Source organism: Mesoplodon bidens (genome assembly GCF_964165515.1).
Source record: "Mesoplodon bidens genome assembly, chromosome: 15".
NCBI lineage: Eukaryota > Metazoa > Chordata > Mammalia > Artiodactyla > Ziphiidae > Mesoplodon > Mesoplodon bidens.
This window is the reverse complement of record NC_138171.1, coordinates 34435484-34457732: the sequence shown is the minus strand read 5'-3', so window position 1 is coordinate 34457732 and position 22249 is coordinate 34435484. Positions and strand designations below refer to the sequence as shown.

At 44.3% G+C, this 22249-nt stretch overlaps 1 protein-coding gene across 9 annotated transcripts; it reads right to left on the bottom strand.

Annotated features, from left to right (window-relative positions):
• Nucleotides 1-1503: 1503 nt before the first annotated feature.
• Nucleotides 1504-21014, bottom strand: ZKSCAN5 (zinc finger with KRAB and SCAN domains 5). 9 transcript variants are annotated; one of them, XM_081257539.1, is made up of 7 exons: nt 20940-21014; nt 19279-19795; nt 15616-15754; nt 11278-11360; nt 10869-11004; nt 6295-6903; nt 1504-3179 (listed from the first exon to the last, which is right to left on the bottom strand). In XM_081257539.1, exons 2-7 carry the CDS (start codon nt 19690-19692, stop codon nt 2053-2055), a joined length of 2508 nt encoding a protein of 835 aa, XP_081113665.1. In that variant the 5' UTR covers nt 19693-19795; nt 20940-21014; the 3' UTR covers nt 1504-2052. The 9 variants fall into 9 exon arrangements, with proteins under 9 accessions (XP_081113665.1, XP_081113664.1, XP_081113662.1 ...); XM_081257538.1 differs by having other exon boundaries at nt 19279-19798; nt 20940-21013; XM_081257536.1 differs by lacking the exon at nt 20940-21014 and adding an exon at nt 20058-20455 and having other exon boundaries at nt 19279-19798.
• Nucleotides 21015-22249: the final 1235 nt, after the last annotated feature.

The window sequence follows — 22249 nt, the reverse complement described above, 5'->3', positions numbered from 1 at the left end:
AGTCCTATAACACCTTTAAGTCTTAATCACCTTTAACTCTGTAATTCTGTTTGCAGGCAACAAGAGTCCCCTTGAGGGCTATCAACGAGGCCCTCTGACATTCACAGGTTGCATTAAGTTGGTGGATATTTGTCCTGTGTTATTTTCTCTCTTCAAGCAATCAGTGGCTTTCAGCAAGAGCCATTCGATTCCATAATCCTTACATTATTTTCATTTTGTTCCCCAAACCTTACCCAAGTCAGTGCATCCCCTTCTACCTGAATTCCATCCCAGTTCACCAAAGTGAATGTCTCCCAATTGAATGGCCGCCACACGCCTGAAACTACCAGTGCCCACCATCAGTGACGCGGTCCTCATTGCCTCATGGTGAGTGGCCAGCTCCATAGTCCATTCTTACAGGACCACTCATGGTGCCACACAATAGATCACGTTCCCTAAAGCAGAGCCTGAGACAAGGATTCAGAGCCATGTGATTTGTTGAGGGCGTGGAGGGGATGAGGGGATGGTACAGGAGCATGGATGTAGCCTAATAAAGTCTAGCCTCAGCCTGATCCACAGTGGGTGGGTCTGAAGCATAAACTGCACTAATTTCCCACCTTGAGGCACATGAATCAGCCCTTTGTACCCCCATATCAATCCGTCATTGGCTGGGGGTGGGGAGGACAGCTAACTCCTGGATGGGGCAGCTCTGATCACCTGAGGGCAATTCCCTCAGAGTCTCCGGAGAACAGGGTGAGCTGTGAGCACTTGGCAGACAAAACTCAGAGCAGCTGGGGGATGGGTATGGCAGCCTAGTAAAGGGGATCTGGACCAGGCACCAGTGTACAGCACACAAAATCAACAGGTATTTATTGGGTGTTTATTTGTAAGCCAGGCAGTCAGCAGAAGCAGGACTTCGGTGGCGCCAAGAAGCGCCTCTCCCTCTCTCTGGCAAACAGGCTCAAGTTTACCCTCTTTTCCATGTCATCATCCTTCCCCCACAACCCCTACCCGGACCTTCCCACAGGCAGGGCTCACCAGACCAGGACCTCCCTGTATCTACTAACGTTTACTTTCAAATCCAGCTGCAACTCAAGTTGAAACTCCTTCTCTATGCCATTATCCTATGGGGGAGATCTATCTCCTGGGCAACTGGGAGTTGGTACATCTACTGCTTGGACAATTCTTGATTCAACTCGGTCCAATTCCTTTTATGGATACAGCTGCCCTCATTCTTGCGGGTAATAGAATAACCAGTCCACAGTCTGGCCAGTCTTCTCTTCTCTATTCCCCTGAGGTCCCGCTCCCCTCTCCCCAGGCTGTGACTGACCAACACAGTTTCTCCTGAATTTACAAACTTAACTTCTCTTTCTACTAGCTAACCATGATGCCAGGAGAATCAAGACAAAACAAAAAGGTAGACTGTGTTTCATGGAGAAGTTGTAGGTTGAATAAGGCAGCGAAAACACATACCATCCAGCCTCTGAACCTCAATTTTGCCAAAATATAAATACCTTAAGTCAATTTCTTTTGAAAAGGTTTAATACTCAAGATGAGAACGTCGCCTGGAGCATTCCAGTGGCTGGCATCACCACATCTAGAAAAGGTTCATTGCTGAGGTACCAAAACCAAGATCATGCTGAAGGGTTCTTTCTTTCACTGTGCTCTTCCCTGAATAGATAAGCTGTCAAACAAGGCAGAAACTACAAATGAAGCTTATTCCTACTGCATTTGTGAGGCTTTTCCCACTGTCAATGTTCTGAGAGTCGCATGAAGAATGACTGCCATCTGAAGGCTTCCCTTCGTCCACTGTATCCTTAGGTTCTCTCCTGTCTAGACCCTCAAGCTTGAAGATGCAAACGAACACATTTCTCAGTGGAAAAGCAGCTATCTATCTGCTGTGGATGCTCCAGTGTCCTAAGTTCTAACTGAAGGATCTCAACAGATCCACAGGTTTGATGGTTAAGTTGGAGGAGATGCTTGAAGTTGTTATTACATTCATTATAGGAGTAGGGTTTGTCTTCAGGAAGGCTTCTCTAAAATCGTGTAAGAGCTGTTCTACAATAAAAACCTTTAGACACTTAAGGTATTTATGGGATCTGTCCTCTCATGACTTCTCAGATGTTTAAAGAGGCTACAACTCCAACTGAAACTCATTCCGCATTCTTTACATTGAAAGGGTTTCTCACCAGTATGGATCCTCTGATGTTGGTTAAGATGTGCCTTCAGAGCAAAGCCTCTGCCACATTCGTTACATTGATGGGCCTTCAGGTTGGAATAGCTTTTTGGATGTTGTTTTGTGTGGGAACACTGGCCAACGCTTTCTCTACACATATCCCACTTATAGGTTTTCTCTGCGGTATGAGTTCTGTAATGCTGAATGAGCTCTGAACTGTAATGAAAGGCTTTGCCACACACATCACACTTGTAAGGCTGCTCTTGCAACTCAACCTTCTTATCCTCAATCACCGTTAAGTTCCAGCTGTATGCTTCCCCACGGATGCTATTTTGTTCATTCTTCTGGCCCATGTGGAGCACCTGGTGTTCAATGAGGCTAACATACTGAAAAAAGATTTCTCCACATTCATGACACTGATGGGATTTCTCTCTTGAGTGGAGCCTGAGATGCCCAGCAAGGTGTGAACGTCTCCCAAAGCCTTTCCCGCACTCATTACACTTAAAAGGCCTCTCCCCACTGTGCACACTCTGGTGCTGAACAAGGTGGGACCTCACTCTAAATGCTTTCCCACACAATGGACAGGTGTAGGGCTTCTCCCCAGTGTGGACCCGCTGATGTTGAGTTAGGTGCACACGCTGATTGTAGCTTTTCCCACACTCGTCACACCTAAATGGTTTCTCCCCAGTGTGTATTCGCTGATGCTGGATAAGATGTGCACTCTGTATAAAGCTTTTCCCACATTCGTTACATTTATGCGGTCTCTCTCCGGTGGAGGACTTTTTGTGGACATACGTGACTTCGCTGAAATTCATCCTCTTTGAAGAGGGTTGTCCTAGTATCTCTTTCATGGGAATTCCCTGCTTTCTATCCAATTTGCCCTGGTGTTCATGGCCTTCTCCAAAATCTTGAACCTGAGAAACATTTCTTGGGATTATTTCTGTTGGTTCCAGGTCTGCTTCTGAAAATTCTGAAATTTTCTTCTTAACATTCAATTTTGTACTCTTACTTCTTTTATCATTGCCTGAAAAGATAAAGAGGAAACACAAATGTTATCAGTTCTTTTACAGAAGAAAAATAAACTATCAGGCAAAAGAGGATAATCAAATGAAACTACGCTGTAATAGGAGTAACAAAGGCGGGGTGATGGGTGCATGGACGTGCTTGATGCTAACAGAAATGAAAAGAACCTTTGGGTGTCTGTCCAGTGAAAAGAACAAAGTGAAGAGAAAGCTTACTTGGGAGGGTGGTGAGAACGACTGAGGTTAGGGAATCATAGGGGAAAGCCAGACACTTTTATTACATAGGAAAGAGAGAAGGGAATTCTGAAATGGGAGAGGAGGTAGGAAATGTGGAAGGGATCATTACCTCAACATGAGTCAGGGAGACAGAATGAGACAGAACAAAGATACACAAAATGGGGAGTTCCCTGGCAGTCCAGTGGTTAGGACTCCGTGCCTTCATTGCCGTGGGCCCAGGTTCAATCCCCTGTTTGGGGAACTAATATCCTGCAAGCTTCATGGCAGCAGCCAAAAAACAATTTTTTAATAAAAAATAAATTTTAAAAATGAAGATACACAAGTGAACAGTGAGAACTGATGAAAACTACAAGAAAGGAGTATGAAGAGGATACAGAGTTGGAAGAATACCCGACTAGGAGCCAGGAAAAAAGAGAAATGAGCCAGTAGAAAATATTGTCAATACGAAGGGTGACACATCAACCTCTGCTCTATGCCCTTAGCCAACACCCCAGCTTCCTTTTCCCTCCCAGGGCACCCGACACTTCTTTGGGAATGCTCATCACCTTGAATGCTCCTCCCATCAGACCGTCAGCTCCACGAGGGCACGAACAGTGTCTGTTCTGCTTACTGCTGAATCCCAAGCACCTAGCACTGGAGGCGCTCAATAAATACAGCCGGATGAGCACACAAAGTATCCCTCCTTCGATCAAAAAAATGGGGGAAGTATTAACTAGGAAACTAGGCCGAAGAACAATTACAGGGAAGATATAAAAGATACTATTTTAGGGGGGCCTCCCTGGTGGCGCAGTGGTTGAGAGTCCGCCTGCCGATGCAGGGGATACGGGTTCGTGCCCCGGTCTGGGAGGATCCCATATGCCGCGGAGCGGCTGGGCCCGTGAGCCATGGCCGCTGGGCCTGCGCGTCCGGAGCCTGTGCTCCGCAACGGGAGAGGCCACAACAGTGAGAGGCCCGCATACCGCAAAAAGAAAAAAAAAAAAAAAAAAGATACTATTTTAAAGCAGTTGCTTCCCAGGTTTGGAGTGCTATTGGATGGATTTCTGCCAAGAGGCAGTCACCAAGGAGAATGGGATCAAACTGGCTGAGGAGAGGGCTGAGCTTGACCCAGACCATAAAGACACCATGAGCTTCATAAGCTTCTATTCCATGTTGGAATAGGTGACAGCAGCTGTTAATGTGAATGACAAGTAGCTGGGCTTGGGGACACCAAAGGCATAATTTAAAAATAAACACTTTGGCCAGTCTTCGAGTTTTCTGAAGAATATTAATAAAAGCCTTTAAGTTCACAGCACAGTTTACAGTGATCTCATCCTTACAGAAGTCATGTGAGCAGATAAAAAAGTAAGTACAAGCAGGAAAATTACTCAGCCTGATTCATAACTAAATTACTGAAAATGAATACAGCAAAGAATTCTCTTCTGCTTACACAATTTGCTAAAAAAAAAGTTTGATAGCCCTGGAAGAAATTTAGTACAACTGATACTCTCATATGTGGTATAATAGTTTTAAAAAGCAATTTGGCCATATGTATCAAGAACCATAAAAATGTCCTTGACCTTTCATCCACTAGTCCCACTTCTGGGCATCTATTATAAGGAAATATTCCCAAGTATAGGACAAGGCATAAGCACAGTTATCAGGACAAGAGAAAAAAAATTAGAATTTCAGCTAGGGAACAGTTGAGTACACCATGATGTTTCTACATAATGCCAGGTTGTCAAAAATAACAAACAGGAGGGCCAAGCAACACTAGAAAATATGTGTGTCTAATATTTGATTGTACCCTATGAGTAGCCCCATATAAAAAAGGCTTATGAAAAAAAAATGGAAGCACGCTAAGTAATAACAGTTCTACTAGTTAGGATGGTGGGATTATGGGTGATTTTTTTTCCCCTCCCACTTTCTTTCCCCAAAACTTCCTGTACAGTTGACCCTTGAACAACATGGGTTTGAACTGCACAGGTCCGCTCATATGCAGATATTTTTCAATAAATATGTACTACAGTCCTACACAACCCATAGTTGGTTGAATCCGAGGATGTGGAACAGCAATACGGAAGGCTGACTGTAAAGTTACATGTGGATTTTGGACTGCGAGGGGGTCAGCACCCCTAATCCCTCTGCTCTTCAAGAGTCAACCATACTATTATTACTTTATCATTTTAAAGTAAGTGAAATAACTAAATTGGGAAAAGGGGGAAGAGGGAAGAAGCATGTAAGAGAGCCAAAGTCCTCATTTATGAAATAGAAAGTCAACAGATAATGTCTAAAATTGATGGGTCAAGCAACAGCCGTATTATTTTAAAATGTGGAATTATCAGAAGAAACAGGTAAGATTGCTGAGAGCAGCACCTCTGGGGAAAGAGAAGTTGTGGGGATGGTGGGGAGGGCATAGAGTTTTGCCAACTAATCTGACAATTAATTAAAGTACAAGTGATACAGACATAGAGAACAGGCTGGTGGTTGCCAAGGTGGAGGGGGGTGGGGGAGGGATGGACTGGGAGGTTGGGATCAGCAGATGCAAACTATTATATAGAGAACGGATAAACAACAAGGTCCTACTGTAGAACACAGAGAATTATATTCAATATCCTATGATAAACCATAATGGAAAAGAATATCAAAAAGAGAAGTATATATATGTATAACTGAATTTCGGCTGTACAGCAGTAATCAACACAACACTGTAAATCAACTACCTTCAGTAAAAAAATAAGAATTTTTAAAACCCCATAAAGTACGTGATAATAAAATAGATGGTAACTTTCTGTCCCTTCCTGCTACTGCTGCTAGGATCACCACCCATCTGTCCGATAGTTCTAAGCTGATAAGGCAATTTCTGCCTCGTTTATGCTCTGAAGACAAACTGCTCACACCTACATCTTTGGGATTTCTCTCTGAAGTGGCGCTTGAGGTGCTCGATCAGGTGGGAGTGGCGCCCGAAGCTCTTCCCGCACTCGGGGCAGCCGTAGGGCCTTTCCCCGCTGTGCACGCTGTGATGCTGGACCAGGTGTGAGCTGACACGGAAGGCCTTCCCGCACACCTGGCACTTGTAAGGCTTCTCGCCGGTGTGCACGCGCTGGTGCTGGGTGAGGTGCACGCGCTGGTTATAGCTCTTCCCACACTCCCCGCACTTAAACGGTTTCTCTCCCGTGTGGATTCGCCGGTGCTGGATGAAGTTGGAGGCCTGAAGGAAAAATTTCCCGCAGTCATTACATCGGTGGCCTCTCTCGCCGTTGGTGTTTGGCTTCCGGTTCACGTCTGTGATGGCGCTGAGATCTCTTTTCTGGGAAGGGGTCTGCCTTGATTTCCCCATGGGGGGGTTGACCTGCCACCTTTCTACCACGCTGTGAGGGTTGCTAACTCCTCCAAACTCTTGACTCGGGGGGACATTTCTTTCAGGGCTTCCTGAGGTCATCCAGGGCGATTTGGCTTCATCAGAAATCTGCTTTACTATGAGTTCCACATTGTTGTTCCTGGACTCGTAATCTGAGATAATAGAGGGAAAATGGAAACATTAGCTTATTCCCCGCATTCAGAAATAGCGGATAATTACATGAAACCAACACGTGCAAGCAAGGAGTGACTCTGTAAAGCCATCTGCAAAATGACTTCACAATACAGGGATGGGATGAAGAACACTGAAGCAGGAAACTGAGGCAGGATAGGGAAGACAGAGCCGGCAAGAATGGTTCAAGGGGATGAGACTGGGAGAGCAGTCATTCCATTTAATGACAATCACATCCTCTGGGTACAGTACATCCGTACAGTACCTGTTTGGGAACACCTGTGCCATGTCAACTGTTCTCAGTAAAATCTGATACTGGGTGATGCAGCTAACCCAGTCCTCACCTTCCTCTTCTTGTTTATTCATAGCCTGGAGAAGAAAGAGGATCTTTCTAGCTTTTTCAATCCCCAAAGAATCTCAGTTTGGTGTGAATTAGTCTAAAGAGGAAAAGGCGTTCTTTCTGTACCCAGAGAAGTCCTACAACTGTCGAGAGCTAGCTCACCACTCAGTGGTCACTGATGAACAGAGACATTTAAGAGGCTGCAATCGGTTCCCTGTGTAACTGGATCAGCAGCATGTATTTCACTCAAAACACTGACATTTAATATAGTTAGCAAGGACAAACCTTCAGTAGTTAACAAAAAATAGGGAATGCTTTTTAAAGGATAGAGAGATAGATCATGGCCTACTGAGAACTTTCCAGTAAGGCTGTTTTGTAGAAAGAAAAGTAGTTTTCAAACATTACATAAAAATGGTATTAACCACTAATGTTTGCAGAGTGTGTACTATGGACCAGACACTATGCCTTCAAGTGTTTTTCAGTTTTATGGCATTTAATCCTTACAATGACCCTTTGAGGGAGATACTATTACTATCCGTTTTTTGATATAACGAGAAGTTGTAATTCTTGTATCATGAAGGCAACTTTAAATTTATTTTCTAACTATTTTTACTTAATTCTCTTCCTAAAAAGACATTTTAAGAGTGGAAACAAACATATAAACAAAAGAACTCTATCACAAAACCAAACTTTTTAGATATCTTTTCCTCCTGCATTTAACTAGGCAAGTAATCTCAGCTATCACAATATTTCTTTTTCTTTTATTCCCACTTACTTATGTCCACACATTTTATTCTTATTAGAGCTCTCTCCCGTTCAGCAAGGCAAATAAGCTCATGGCTTTCTTTTTCCAGGGGTGAATTTGAAAAAAATCAGATGAGCTCTGTGTATCTCTTTGGGACTATTCACAATCGACCTTTTCCAGAGAAGGTGATGATACAGGTTGATATGCCAGTTGGCTTACAGATTTGTTTCTTTCCTCTTTCCCCTCCCCTTCTCTGAGTACATGAGGAGCTTTCCGTTGATTCTCCTGATTTATTTGTATGTTTGACAGAGAGCTGTGTTCCTTGTTCAACACGATGCCGGGCTGCTTAGTAATGCATTGGGGGCGGGGGGTGAGGAGCAGTTGGTTCCAAAACACCCAATCAGCAGATTCGGTGCTTTACAAATTCACGCTTGTCAACCTCACTGGTACCCCACACTGGCATCCTACATTTCTAAGGCTGGCTGGTTTCCCACTCATTCTTCTCAGCAGCTACATCAAAACGTCTTCATCGTGATCTCCAAGATAGATCACTGTATTTAAAAATAAAAGAGTGTTTGTTTTGGCATAAACTTGTCTACACACAGACTGTGTCTAGAGTTGCAATCAGGAAGCGTAACAGTCACTGCCTCTGTGCGGGAAACTGAGGGACTGAGGGTCGGGAGACTCACTTCTCACTTTAAACCCACTTAAACTATTCGGATAATTTTTACCACGTGCGTGCGAACCAAAGTCCTCTCTGCACTCAAACCTCTGCTCCACCACCCACACCATCACTTGCTCACTCGCAACAGGTGACTCTGTGTCCTATTTCAGGGAGAGTCTAAACTATCCAGTCAAGACCTCCCTGAACATCCTACAACCACAAGTGTCAGCGTGCTGGCAGCCTGATTCTCCCGTCCTCCCCTTGCCTCAGAGCTGAAGAGCGGACCCTCCCCCTCACCAAGGTCAATCTTTCCTCCCCATGGGGCCTCACCAGGCCATTCTGACCTCCCTACACCAATTACCTGCTCTTCCTCGCTCTAGTATTTCATACTCACTCCCCACCAGCTCTCGCCCAGTGACATTTCAGTGTGCTTAAAACTTCTCCCATTAACAAAGACAACATACAAAAACCACCCATCCATCTACACCAGGTACGCTGTCGGTGACCAGCCCTCTTTTGTTTCACCTTCACAGACAATGTTCTTGAAAGTTTATCTACAATAGCTTTCTCAAATTCTCTCCTGTGCAATCTTCCAAGAAACTGTCTCTTGTTCCCCAACATCCCAGCCACTCCATTGAAACGGCTGTCTCCACGATTCATTCACTAATTTTTAAAAATCTCACTTCTAAATTTGATGGATACTTTAAAAATCGTGACCATCTCTGATGCTGTTAGGAACCCACAGCATGAAAATTCTCGAATGTGGTCTTCCCAAAGAAGCTGAAGAGGCAGAAACCACTGAACATGTTCTTAGTGTAGAAGAGTTTACTCAAGTTGTAAAGATATTGTAAGAAAAAGATGAATAATGAGAAACAAAAAATCAGGACTTCCCTGGCGGTCCAGTGGTTGAGACTCCGCGCTTCCACTGCAGCGGGTGCGGGTTTGATCCCTGGGCTGGGAAGTTCCACATGCCGCGCGGTGCGGCCAAAAAAAAAAAAAAAAAATCAGAAAGTAACAATTCAAAACCCCTTGGAGAATAGTACAGAAAAACTGCGCCAAGTTCTGCAACTCTGAAACCCATTAAATACTTATAAAGTAATTGAAAAAGATAAAACAATACTAATCAACTCAAATCAGACAAGAAAGGTATTTGAAATTAATTTTAAAAGAGAATGAAAAAAATTTGCATTAAATATGATAATATTTATACTACATAAATAATTCCTTGAGACCACCACTAAGATCCCAATAGATAAATAAGCAGAGGGCATATGCAAATAAATCAAAGAAAATACAAATATATATCAACAGTAATAAAGGAAATGGAAAAATTTGAGAGAGAAGTCAATTTTACTTTTTCAATAAAAGCCTGTGAGTGAACTAAACCCTTAATGATACAAACTGAGATGTTTTTCAAAAGAAATTTGGCATTATAGTATATGTATTCCATCTAAAGTCTACCAGTGTGCTTGATAGTGATTCTTCCAAAAGAATTCACTCAAAAGAAGATAAAATTCATAAGCTTCAAAATGTCTGCCACAGTGCTGAGATTTTTTACAATTGCTCCAGGCAGCACAATCAAGTATTAGTTTCCAAGATCATAACTTAGAAATAGGTTCAGAATCTTATCTGGGGTGCAAAATTCAAGAAGGGATAAGACATGTAAAATGCAGATGCCAAGGCAAACATCATAAAACAAGTACCGGTGATGTGAGAATGGTAATAGAGTGAACAAGTTGCCACCCATGCGTGAGAGGAAAGGAAAAGAATGAATGCTATTGAGACACTGTAATAACTACTTCACTGAATGGTTATTCAGCAAAGTCTGAGATGCTTTCACAAATGAGAATTATTCAGTTAACAATGATTCAGTTTGTCAAGGAACAGAGTACAATCACTACTACAACTCTGTTAAGACCCAATCCTGTTAGTTTTAAGCTAAATATAACATTTGCTGGATTGCAAATACTATCCCCAAAGCATTAACAGTCCTCAATCTTCCTCTTATTATGCTGGAGATAATCAGAGTAAGCTGAATAAGAAAAAAAGAGAGAAGGGTGATTTACTCTTTCACAGACAAAAAAAAATATGCAAAGTCACAGCGATTAAAACATACATGCTTTTACAGGATGTGCTATAAATATTCTTAATAACAAAATGGAGATGTCCTAATCCATGCAGATGAAATCATTCTTACCCATGGAAGTAATACTCCCATAATTCTCCTTCCTGTCATCCCTATAGAAGGACTTCTGGGACTGGTCCAAATGTCCCCATTCCTCCAGGATGAAGGATACAGCCACGTCAGCCACATCTTCAATTTTCACCAACTTCTGAAACACGAGATCTCCACTAAATTCCCATTCCCTACGTTCAAATTTGGAGCGAGGGGAGGAACTGGGAGCCTTAAGGAAAGAAAAACGGGAGGGACTGTGCTTCACAGAGGATGGGGGAGCAGAACAGAAAAAGACAGAAAAGCACAAACCCAAGATGGGCCCGGTCTCTGGTTAAAGAGACGGAACCCTGATAAAGATTCAGGCTTAAGGCAGCTACTTGTCCAAAATCAGACGTGGGTCCTCAATGTGGGCACAGGGACACCGGCTCACCTGGGACCCAGCTGAGAGAAGTGAGGCTGTCAGCTCCTGGCTGTCCTTCAGGGGAAGGGAGGGAACTTGGAGAGCAGGAAGGGCTGAGGGGGGGAGAAAAAGAGGTGTCAGTGAGAATCTCTCTACCCAGTTCCAACTGCCATCATGTTCCGCTTTTGCTCAAGAATCCACAATGGTGCCCTGTGGCATCAAGACCAAATTCTTCTGCTCAGCCTTCAAGACCCTCTACATTCTGGGCCCCCCACATCTACCCTATACTCACCCTTCCCCTGAAAAAAACTAGACTCCCTGTGATGGCCAGACTAATCCTGCTGCTGACTGGGGATGGTACCATTCCCCTATAAAGGATGCTCTCTGCTCTGCCCAGGTCAAACCTAGTCACCTCAAAGAACCTCCAAAGGCCCACTCTTCCGTGAAGCTGAAGCGCTGCCTAGAGCCCAGGGCTTCCCAAGCTCTAATGTGCAAACAAATCACCTGGGGGTCTTGGTACAGGGCAGACTCTGCCTCAGTGGTTCCAGGGTGGCCCCCATATTCTGCATTTCTAACAAGCTCGAAGGTGATGCTGGTGCTGCAGCTCTTTGGACCACACTTTGATCAGCAAGGCCTTAGTTCACGTTCTCTCCCTTCAAAAAATGACTGCGGTTGGTTTATAGTCAGCCAACTAGCTTGTATTAAGTCTACTCTGTGTGTTCTAACAGGCAGATAAAACAATTCTTGCCTTCCAAAACCGCACCGTCTGATGGGGAGGGCAGACATGGAAGCTTTACTCCTGGCACAGGGTAAAGAGTATTATCCTCAAAGTTCACCCAAGTTCCTGCAGGAACACAGAGGTAGGGGCATCTACAGAGTGGAGAGCAGGAGGTGAGAGCACCTGGAAAGTCCTTCCACAGGAAGTGACTCTAGAAGCAGGGGTGGGGTGGGGTGAGGCGGGATGAGGGTGCTTTCTGGGTCGAGTGAATCACATGTGCAAGGCCCGGAGGGTCTGGTCTCTAGATGCTAGTGCACATTTGACCCTCTGCTGTCACCTCTGCTCTCCTTTGTCCAAGATTCATGGTGCATCTGGATCTGTCTCCATGCACCCTGACTTGGAGATCCACCTGGTATCAACCTTAAACACGACGATTTAGACCTTTCTATGGTGTCCCCGGTCCCAGAGATGTATGTGCATATGTAGCTTGCTTGTGTCCAAGGACTAGGAAGTAAGGAGCAAAGACCCAAAATAGAGGAGATCGTGGTTAGAAATGAAAGCCGAAAACAGACACAGGATCTGAACCCGGGAGTGTGGTTACAGTCAAAGTAAGACGTGAAAGAGAGGGATGAACATAGGCTATACACAAACAGTAATTATGTTCCAGTCATAATTGGAAAAATGAGAATAATTACATTCTAAATAATCCCACTTATTTTTATTTTTATTTTTTATTTTTTTAACGGTACGCGGGCCTCTCACTGTTGTGGCCTCTCCCGTTGCGGAGCACAGGCTCCAGACACACAGGCTCAGCGGCCATGGCTCACGGGCCTAGCCGCTCCACGGCATGTGGGATCTTCCCGGACCGGGGCACGAACCCGTGTCCCCTGCATCGGCAGGCGGACTCTGAACCACTGCGCCACCAGGGAAGCCCCCCACTTATTTTTTTTGAAGTTCCTGTGAAACCTGTTGTTTCTAACTTTTAAGTAAACAACTTTGGCCCTCTCAAGATCAAATGAGTCCCAGAGATGGAAAGCCAGCTCTCAGTGCCATCAAAGGCATGAAGGATGCAGCATCTTCCAGGGTGTAAAACAAACCAACCCAGTATTTTTTTTTGTTGGAATAAGGAAAGTGGCCAGGGTCTAGCTAACAGGGCAAAGAGAAGCAGCACTGAGGGAGCAAAGACGAGCAGCCTGATCCGACGAGACTCTGCGTGTGAAGGAAGATGACAGTGATCAGAAGGGGACACGGTTCTGCACTGGGAGAGCCTGGAGGTAAAGCAGGCAGCGCAGCTCAGGACAGGGTAAACGTGCAGACTTACAGCCAGACTGCTTGGGGTAACATCCCAGCTCTGCCGTGTAATAGCTTTGGGACTTTGAACAAATTATTTAACCTCTGAGGGCCTCAGCTTCTTAATTTCTAATATGAGAGTAACAATAATACCTAGTCCATGGGGTTACTGTGGGCATTAACCCTTGGAATGCCAGCTAGGTCTACTAGGTACAATTTTGGGTTTGGGGGTTCCCTTTTTTTGGACAGTTTCAACTATTTTTAAAGACTGGAATGACGTGACTTTTATTCTTTTAGAGGTCTTCTGAAGAACAAAAAGAAAATGTTAGTATTATTAAAAAATAAAAGAAAACTCTTATTTTGTAATTTCCATACAGATCCATTGGACCTTTTTACAAATCTAGGATACATTTTGGGATCTGAATGATCTTCTATCGAAGCACTCTTCTAGTTCATCATCCTAGGAATTTTTTCATTTTTACTAATTATTCATTAATGAGTCTTAATGTTAGCACGAAAAGACTAAAATTATAAGAAAATGGGAGAATAAAAGAAATATTCAGGATCAGGCAATAGTGAAATAAACCACTGTTCTTCACTGTTCTCAAAGTATTAAATACATTCCCCAGAGTTCTGCATTATCTTCAAGAAGGTTTAAGGCTGTTGACACTTGTTTTTTAGTTTTCATTGACCATAGTCGAGAATTCAGAATTTCTCACTTTCCACCCACCCATATCGACAAAGAGAAGAAAATGTGCCGTGGAAGACGTTTCATTACTAGTAGGTGAATGAGAAGATGACACAGAGAGCAGTGTGCTAAAGACAGTATGAAACTGAAGGCATAGGAGAAAGCTGACAGAGTCTGCCAATGACAGTATCCTAGATGAATCTTCCCACACTCAAGAAACAATGATAAATGCTACATTTCTAATTCCAAAAAGGAGCTATGACACCTTATCCGATCATTCAACAGGAAGGACTTCATCACGTAATATTTTGCAACAAGATTCTGGACCATTCCATCTTGCTAAAAGGACATATTCATTTTGCTAAAGGGGTGGTATTGAGTGACGGTATTCTCTCATTTTTTATTATTTTTATATTATCAAAACATACTTGATACAAAGAGGTTTAATTCTTACTAAAGTTCCTTTAAGATTTATTTTTCATTATCTTTTGATTCTTCTGTAAGTATTCATAAAATGACTTAAAAATATAAAAAAAAATAGAAAGGACCCATTGGCCCCAGATGTTAAATGGTGAAGACTGTTTTTCCTGGTACTACACTGAGGGTTAAATGAGTTCATACAGGTAAAGCAGCTTAGAACAGCTCCTGACACAGTAAACACCACATAAGTAATAGTTACTGTTACCACAGTGAGGAAAGCTGGAAAAGCTTAGAGCAGTGAGACTTCAAGGCCGACCACTAAGAGGAGCCCGGAAGAAAGGCTGGGGCCAAACAGGAAATTCGAGTTCACAATTCCTTCTCCACACTCCGAAATCCCAAAGCTTTAAATACCAAAAGTTTTTTTTTTTTTTCATTAAGTTGGCCATTGAACTAATTTGACAGCAAAACCTGACCAGAACTGATATGAAGCTATTTGAAGTTTTTATTTAATCCACTTACTGTAACTAGGCATACAGTTCACTGCCAGAATACTAAATTAATGTGTGATTATGGGGTCACCCTTCAAATCCTGATGGTAGTGCACTGTATGTAAATCAGATCATCTTACTAAATCTGAATAATTCTAAATTCTAAAATATATCTGATAGCAAGAGTTTCCGATTAGGGATATTAGACTTGTGGACATATATCATCATAAATAAGATACTCAGCTGTGCACTTTTCTTCCTTGATGTATCTCATACTGGTTAATAACAGTGAGGGCAAGAGGGAGGGAAGGAGAGAAAGAGAGAACAGACGCTCTACAGGTCCTCATGAAGCATGGCTTAAAATCAGATTTCACATGAATGGCTGAACAGCCAGAAGTGCAGTGAGGAACTGGAGAGCTTTGTCTACCTGAGCCTTAGGACAACAAAATGAATGAGATAGAGCTGGAAAACTGTTGCAAAACCATGATAATACTTTTGTAAAAGACTTCTGTACATCTTTTAACAGTACCTGTACTTAGAGCTGTCGTCAGCTGCAGCATAGCTCTCGAAGGACACTGGTTACTGGTACGACTCCTAGCCAGCCTGTGAGCTGACCAGGGACCCGATTCCAGGCCCCCAGCCCTTCCCAACCTCCAGATCCACTGACTGCGGAGAGGCTGCCCAGCCCCAGGTCTCTCTACAGATACCGCTTACCCACACGGCCAGGGAGCCCACATCCGTTCCACTAAAGCCCAGATCCTCACCGTTTTCCTCCAGAAGATGAGGCCTCTGCGGCTCGTGTTCAGGCTGCGGGTCCACGGGCAGAAGCTGGTGACTGAAGGACTCGGGCCCGGCTCCAGGTGGCACGACCTTCGGAGGAAGCACTTCAGCACACGCCACGATCTGACAACCACAATCACACCAGTCAGCACATTACAGGAAAGGCTATGAAGGAACCCAGCAAGGTCACGTTACTCTTTCATTCACTCCTTGGCCAAGTATTTCACGTGCATCTACAACGAGCTAGGACTAATTACCCAATTGCTGCATAAACACGTTGTAGTTGAAGACGACTTCCATTAGACATATCGACACACCAATAAATACACAGCTACAAACTGTGTTATATGTGAAAAAGGAGAAGAAAGTGGTGCCATGAGGCAAAACAGAGGAGACCTACTTTAGACTGGGTGGCCAAGGAAGGCTCTTCTGAGGAAGTGTCACTGAAGTCAACACGTAGAAGAGGAAAGAAGCCAGTCAAGGGAAAAGTCAGGAGTGTCCCAGGCAGACAGAATGACATAAGCAAAGACCCTCAGGCAGAAAGCCAGTGTGGGCCAAGTTTAGTGAAGGGGGGAGAGAGTGAGAAACAAGCTTGGAAAGGTCAACACAGGACACAGGAAGTCACCCTCAAAGTCCCAGACGACCAGGTTCAAGTAGGACAGACCAACCACAAGAGCGGTGTGTCTCTGTCTTTCTGCTCTTTGTTCTTGCACAACCCTAGGGTACACAACCAGTCTCTAAAATCTGCCTCTTCTGGAAGGTACTAGCTCAGTGCCATCCTAGCAGGTAGTAAGATCCGGCTCTGAGATAGAATTGCCCCCCCCCAACCCCGCCGCCGTCCCTTATGTTTCAAAGCACTTTCAGTTTTAACTCTCCCAGTACTGGCAAAACGTGGCACAGGAGTGTTACATTAAGAGGCGGAGGCAACACAGTTGTGGCAAATATGACTCTACACGGAAGTGTGTGTGTCCTTGTGGACCCGCTTAGGACAAGAGTTAAGATGATGCCAAGTACGTCAAAGGGTCCCTGGGCAACGAAGAAGCAAAGCAGCCCTTGAGGACCCCTGAAAGTAGGACAGAGAAACCAAGGAGGAGGGGTAGAGGATAAAGCCTGAGAAAAGGCTTGCTAGAGACAGGAACTACCTGGAGATAAAGGTGAGAAACAATGCCAGGGATACAGAGGGCAGGCAGAGAGAAAGCTGTGCAGGCCCTGTGCAGGCCCTCAGGAAAACCCCCCTCTCTGGGCCTCAGATCCCTGACCTACCATCAAGAAATGATCTCTGTGCTCCTTCCACAAATGGGGTGCATATCCCAATGACAGGGGTCAATGCGTAATATCTGCTGTAAGTCATCCATTTAAAAATGCTTTCTGTTTTAAACTATGATTTTGAATATTTATTACCATAAAAAAGTAGGGAAAGGTTTGTCCGCTAATGTCCCAAAAAGGACCAAAAAGGTTTAAAACCAAAAAGGTTTTAAACCAAAAAGGTTTAAAAAAGGAATAACCAGATGGCACCAGGAACCTTTACTTCCTGTCCTGACAGAAGCAATAGAAAGGTTCAAACACTCCGGTCTGCAAGACAATCATTCAGCTCAGCTGCGGGGTCTGGCGGCAGGTCCCCAGCAACTCCCTCTGCTGTCCCCTTGTCTCATGGAGTGAGCTAACCCAGCTGAAGAGCCTGAGGATGTTCTGGAGTATTGAAGTACCCCTGACCCAGAGGGGAAGAATAATGAGACTGGTACCTTACACTGAAGGGCAATGGCTCTGAAGAATGAGGGAAATTCTCTAACTAGCTTCAAAGTCTTGTACACCTAGGATCCCATGATTTTTGTTTCTTTGCTATGAAAAAAAAAATTAAAGTTTCAGAAATGTGAGCCTAGCAACAAGAGGGAGGTAGACAGAGTCAGGTGATAAATGAGTAAGAAAGGACAAGAAGACGTAACAATGTAAAGATACGGAACCTCCCTAAATTAACATCCGATTTCATGCAATCCCAGTAAAAATTACCGACAGGATTTTTGGAGTGGTAGAAGGTAAATAATTCTAAAGTTCATATGGAAAAATTAAAATATTGAAAAAAAAAATTGGAAGGGGGAGGGCAGACCTATATTGACCAAAACACTTTATATAACTCAGATAATTGAAATACTGATATGTAAACAGATCAATAAAATAGAATAAAAAGACCAGAAATGGACCCAAATACATGTAAAAATCTGGTATGTAATAAAGATGACATTTTAATCAGAGAAGGAAAAAAAAGGGATTGCTGTATAAGTTGCCGGGGCAACTGGACAGACATCTGGAAAAAAAGTTAAGCTATAACCACACCAAACACCCTACACCAAAATGAATTCCAGATGGATCTATCATTTCAAAGGGTAAAACAAAAACAACAACAACCATAAAAAAAACATAGAGAAGAAATGATAAGTTTCTTATAACACTGTAGTGGAGAGGGGCTTTCTAATTATGGCACAATTCCCAGAAACCATAAATTAAAAGATTTAAACTGACTGCATAAAAATAAAAAAACCCGGCAAAGCAAAATTCTCCATAAGCAAAGACAAACAACAAAGCGGGAAAATAACTCTTGCAACTCAGATGGCAGACACAGTGCTTACTTTTTCTAACAGGTTAATATGAACAGATAGGTCACAGAAAAGGGTATATGCACAGCCTTTTAAAATATGTACAGTGATCAAACTCACTAATAAGAAACAATGCATATTAAAATTGCACAGAAATATTGCATCTTTCAGATTGACAGTAATCAAATAGTTGGATAACATCGTGTTATCAGGCTGCAAGCAAAAATTTTCTCTCATATATGGCTGTTGGGAATATAAGCTGGTATAACCTCTGCAGAGAGCAATCTCTCAACAGCTGTCCAAACTACAAATGCAACGCGTACGGGCTCTGAGCCAACAATTTGACTTCTAAGCTTTGATTCTACAACTAATGATGTATATAAAGGATCTTCATTGCAGCAAAATCTGTTGCAGTAAAGATTCAGAAACAATCTAAAGAAACAATGTAAATGGCCTTCAACAGGAGTTAAATTATGGTACATCCATACAGTAGAACACAATGCAGTTTCAAAGAGTGAGGCAGCTCTCTTTGCACTAACATAGAACAAGCCAGGATATACTATAAGAAAAAAAGCAAGAGGCAGAAGTGCACAATGATGTAAAAACATTTGTGTTTTTTTAAAAACAAGTCATACACATATACTCTAATATACACAGAATACAGTGTATCTCTGTAAGGATAGACAAGTATCATGGGACAATGGTTACCTCTGGTGAGGATAACTCAGGAGGCTGGGGAATTAGGGGTGGGAGGGACACTTACTTTTCATTATAACCTTATGTACCTTTTGAATTTTGTATTATGTCACCACTCAAGAAATAAATACAGTAATTTAAAATAGAAATAAAATCGCAGACTGTCTTCTCCAGATTAACAAACTGCATACTGCTTCTCTTTGCTGGAGTGGCAGGAAATCTCCATAGTGCACCTAATCCCAGGAGAACAAAAGAATATGAATGAAGCACCAGGGCGCTCAGGATCTCACCCCTGCTCAGCAGCTCCTCAACTCTCTTCCTCTCCTTCCTCATTGCCCGAAGGTCTCCTCTTTCACTCACCTGTTGTCTGCGTTCCTCTAGTTCTCTTTCTATATTTTCTACCACGGCCACAGCCTCTTCTCCATTTTCCGGGTGATGTTCTCTCACCCAGGTCTGGAACTCTTCAGGCAGGATGGTCAGGAACTGCTCCAGCACCAGCAGCTCCAGGATCTGCTCCTTGGTGTGCAGCTCGGGCCGCAGCCACTCACAGCAGAGCACCCGGAGCTGGCTGAGGGCCTCCCGAGGGCCTGACGCTTCATGGTACTGGAAGTGCTTGAAGCGCTGGTAGAAAGTCTCAAACACGGGCGGATTGTACTCCCTCATCCAGGTGCAATCTTCTTCTTCCACCTTCACTATCAGAAGGTCTTCTTGCTCTGGTGAAGTCTCCGCGGGAGGGTCTAAGTCTATAACTTCCCCAGATCCTGTCATTATCATTCCAACTCAGAGGGATCTCTCTCCAGGTAAACTGGGTTACACGGACCAAACTTGTTTTCTGCTCTTTGAGATCTTCTGAAGGACACTTTCCTTAGCGTGCAACCTACTGATATATTGGAAATCGTTATTAGCAAAGAGGTGACAAAGAGGTCATCTATCCTAAAGATGATCACCCAACAGAGTAATTTCCTTAAAAATTACAAGACAGCCATCACTCCACCCACAAAATAATAACCAACGGAGAATATTTCCAACATTTAAAAAGTGTAAAGGAGAGCAATAAAACTCTGACGTGCGGCCTCATGAAATACAATTTTTGTGGTGAAGAACATTAAATTTCATGTAAATAACAAGACGAGACTTACTAACTAGTCCAGACGCAGCCGCTCCTTCTCTCTACCACAAGCCAAACTTAAGTCAGAACGGAGGTCAAAAACATTACAATGGTCAAAACTGGTCCTGTCCCTCAAGCCCTAAGAGCTTGACAGACCAACGGGAAACTTCATGGGTCCCGAAGAGAGCCAAGGTTTTAAGTACAGATTTTGCACCTGGATTGCCCACAATCGCTCCTGACCCCGATCCACGGAAACCGGCCCGGTCAAGGTTAGGGACAGGACCCTCGTCTGTACACAAAGGCCATTCCCTTTCCTCAAGGCCACAGTCCCGGGGAGCTCCCCTGGAAGACCAAGCTCCCGCAGCCAAGGCTGGGAAGACGGGTTTCTTCTTACAAACAGAGAGAAAGCCGAAGCCGACACTTCGCAACACTTCTTCGCCGGAAGTAAGCAAGTCCAAGCTTTCCCTGACCGGCGGGTAGAGCCATAAATCCCACCCCCAAGAGCACTTCCGAGTCCTCTCTAGGAATCCCGGAGGTCCTCGCCTCACCGCGGGAGGAAAGTGCCCGCCCCAGGCCCCGCCCCAGAGGGGCTGTGGGCCAACCGGCGGGGAGATGAGGCGCCGGCCCGGGATCCCAGTCCAACCTCCAGTAACGCGGCCATTCCCCGCCCACCGAGCCGCAAGTACAACAACGCTAGAGCCGGGGAGAAAACCCAGCCACCCTCTTCCCCACCCAACCCCACAGCCATTTAAACAAACCGAGCCCGTCCCTTTTCTTAGAGTGGGGGCAGGGGGCGGGGTCTTAGGTGTCCGGAGCGCTTGCTAAGACAACAGTTGCTAGTGTCTGATTGGCCGTGGAACTTGCGATCCCTCACCCCCAACGCTCTGCGCCCCAGTTCGAAGTACGTCCGTACCTTTCTGCGAGCCCGCAACCCTCACTTCTCTTGAATGGACTCTTCGGTTTCTTCACCTGAATCCTCGCCACTCCCCTCACCCCGTCTCCAGACACACCCACCGCTTTACCACCGCCGTCAGCTCAGGCGGCCGTTTCTCTGATGTCAGACCCCTGAGTCCCCAGCCGCTCCGGGGACTACATCTCCCAGGAAGCCTCGCGCGGGCCGCGCCCCCCAGCCAATAGGGCCGTGACTCTTTTCGCAGCCTCAGTCTTGCGGGCCTATCAGAATGCGGGAGAGCAGGGAGGCGTTTCCTCGGCGCCCCCAGTGGAAGGCTGAGCGCGTCGGGAGAGAGAGTAACCCCTCCGGGCTGGGGAGAGTGGGGAATGAAGCTCTGCATCCTTGCAAAGTGAGAGAAGCCGTCTATTCAGGCCCTCTCTAGCCAAGAGGATCCCATCCTTTTTTATTATTTTAACGGCGACGTCTGCATTTATTGGGTAGGAGGGCCGGGTGCTGGGATTTGAGGTTCATGGTAACTCCGAAGCCAACAGGTTGCAGCAAGAGGAGCCGCGAAGCACAGATTTTCACTAGAGATAAGCAACTTACCCTCTCGGGATCCCATCTTTAATAGTCTCATTTTTGTATCCGTTTGCAAAGCTCTTCGACAGGCACAAGAGTCACTGTCTTACAAGTGACGAAGATGAATGAGGCTCACCGACTCCACTCTGAGTGGCATATATCCTTGGATACTCCAGGCGTTGTTTTTTTAGCGTATGTTGTGAATTTTCACTCAAATCAGGGATGGAGTTTTGAGAATGCCTTGCTCGCGCCGTGGTCTACCTTATGGGAATGAAGAAATGCAGAAAAATCCCCTACTATCTCCAGAGAGACCTGGAGACGCTTAAATTGACACTGCGGTATGTTTGGTGCAATGTAGTATCTGTATTTCCCTTTTTACATTTAGAATCGTCAAAAGTTCAGACAAAAAAAAAAGTAAAACCAATGAATCACTGAAGTGGTAATTAGTAAAAGTTTATTGTGCACACACCAAAAAGACAGTTAGCAAGCTGGGAGCACTCAAACCAAAACAAGGAAGGCTCAGAAGTATATTGTTTTAAAGTATCTTATATAGTGTGGAGGCAGTGACTGTTTATTCTTCACAGCGATTGGTTACAATATTAAAATTTTCTTAAATGAAAGGGAATTGGTTAGCGGTTACTTCATATCAATTTGGGGTAACAATTTAAGTTTTGCTTATGATTTTCAGAGGCATAAGCAGGAAATACCCAGGTCACTGTAACCTGGCTTGTCTTGCAAATTAAGTATGCTAA

Coding starts and splice junctions, on each gene's coding strand:
- ZKSCAN5 (XM_081257539.1), bottom strand. CDS start 19,692: ATGATAATGACAGGATCTGGGGAAGTTATAGACTTAGACCCTCCCGCG. Junction 15,755..19,278: donor TAGAGGAACGCAGACAACAG/GTGAGTGAAAGA, acceptor TGTGGTTGTCAG/ATCGTGGCGTGTGCTGAAGT. Junction 3,180..6,294: donor CAGAGAGAAATCCCAAAGAT/GTAGGTGTGAGC, acceptor TTATCTTTTCAG/GCAATGATAAAAGAAGTAAG.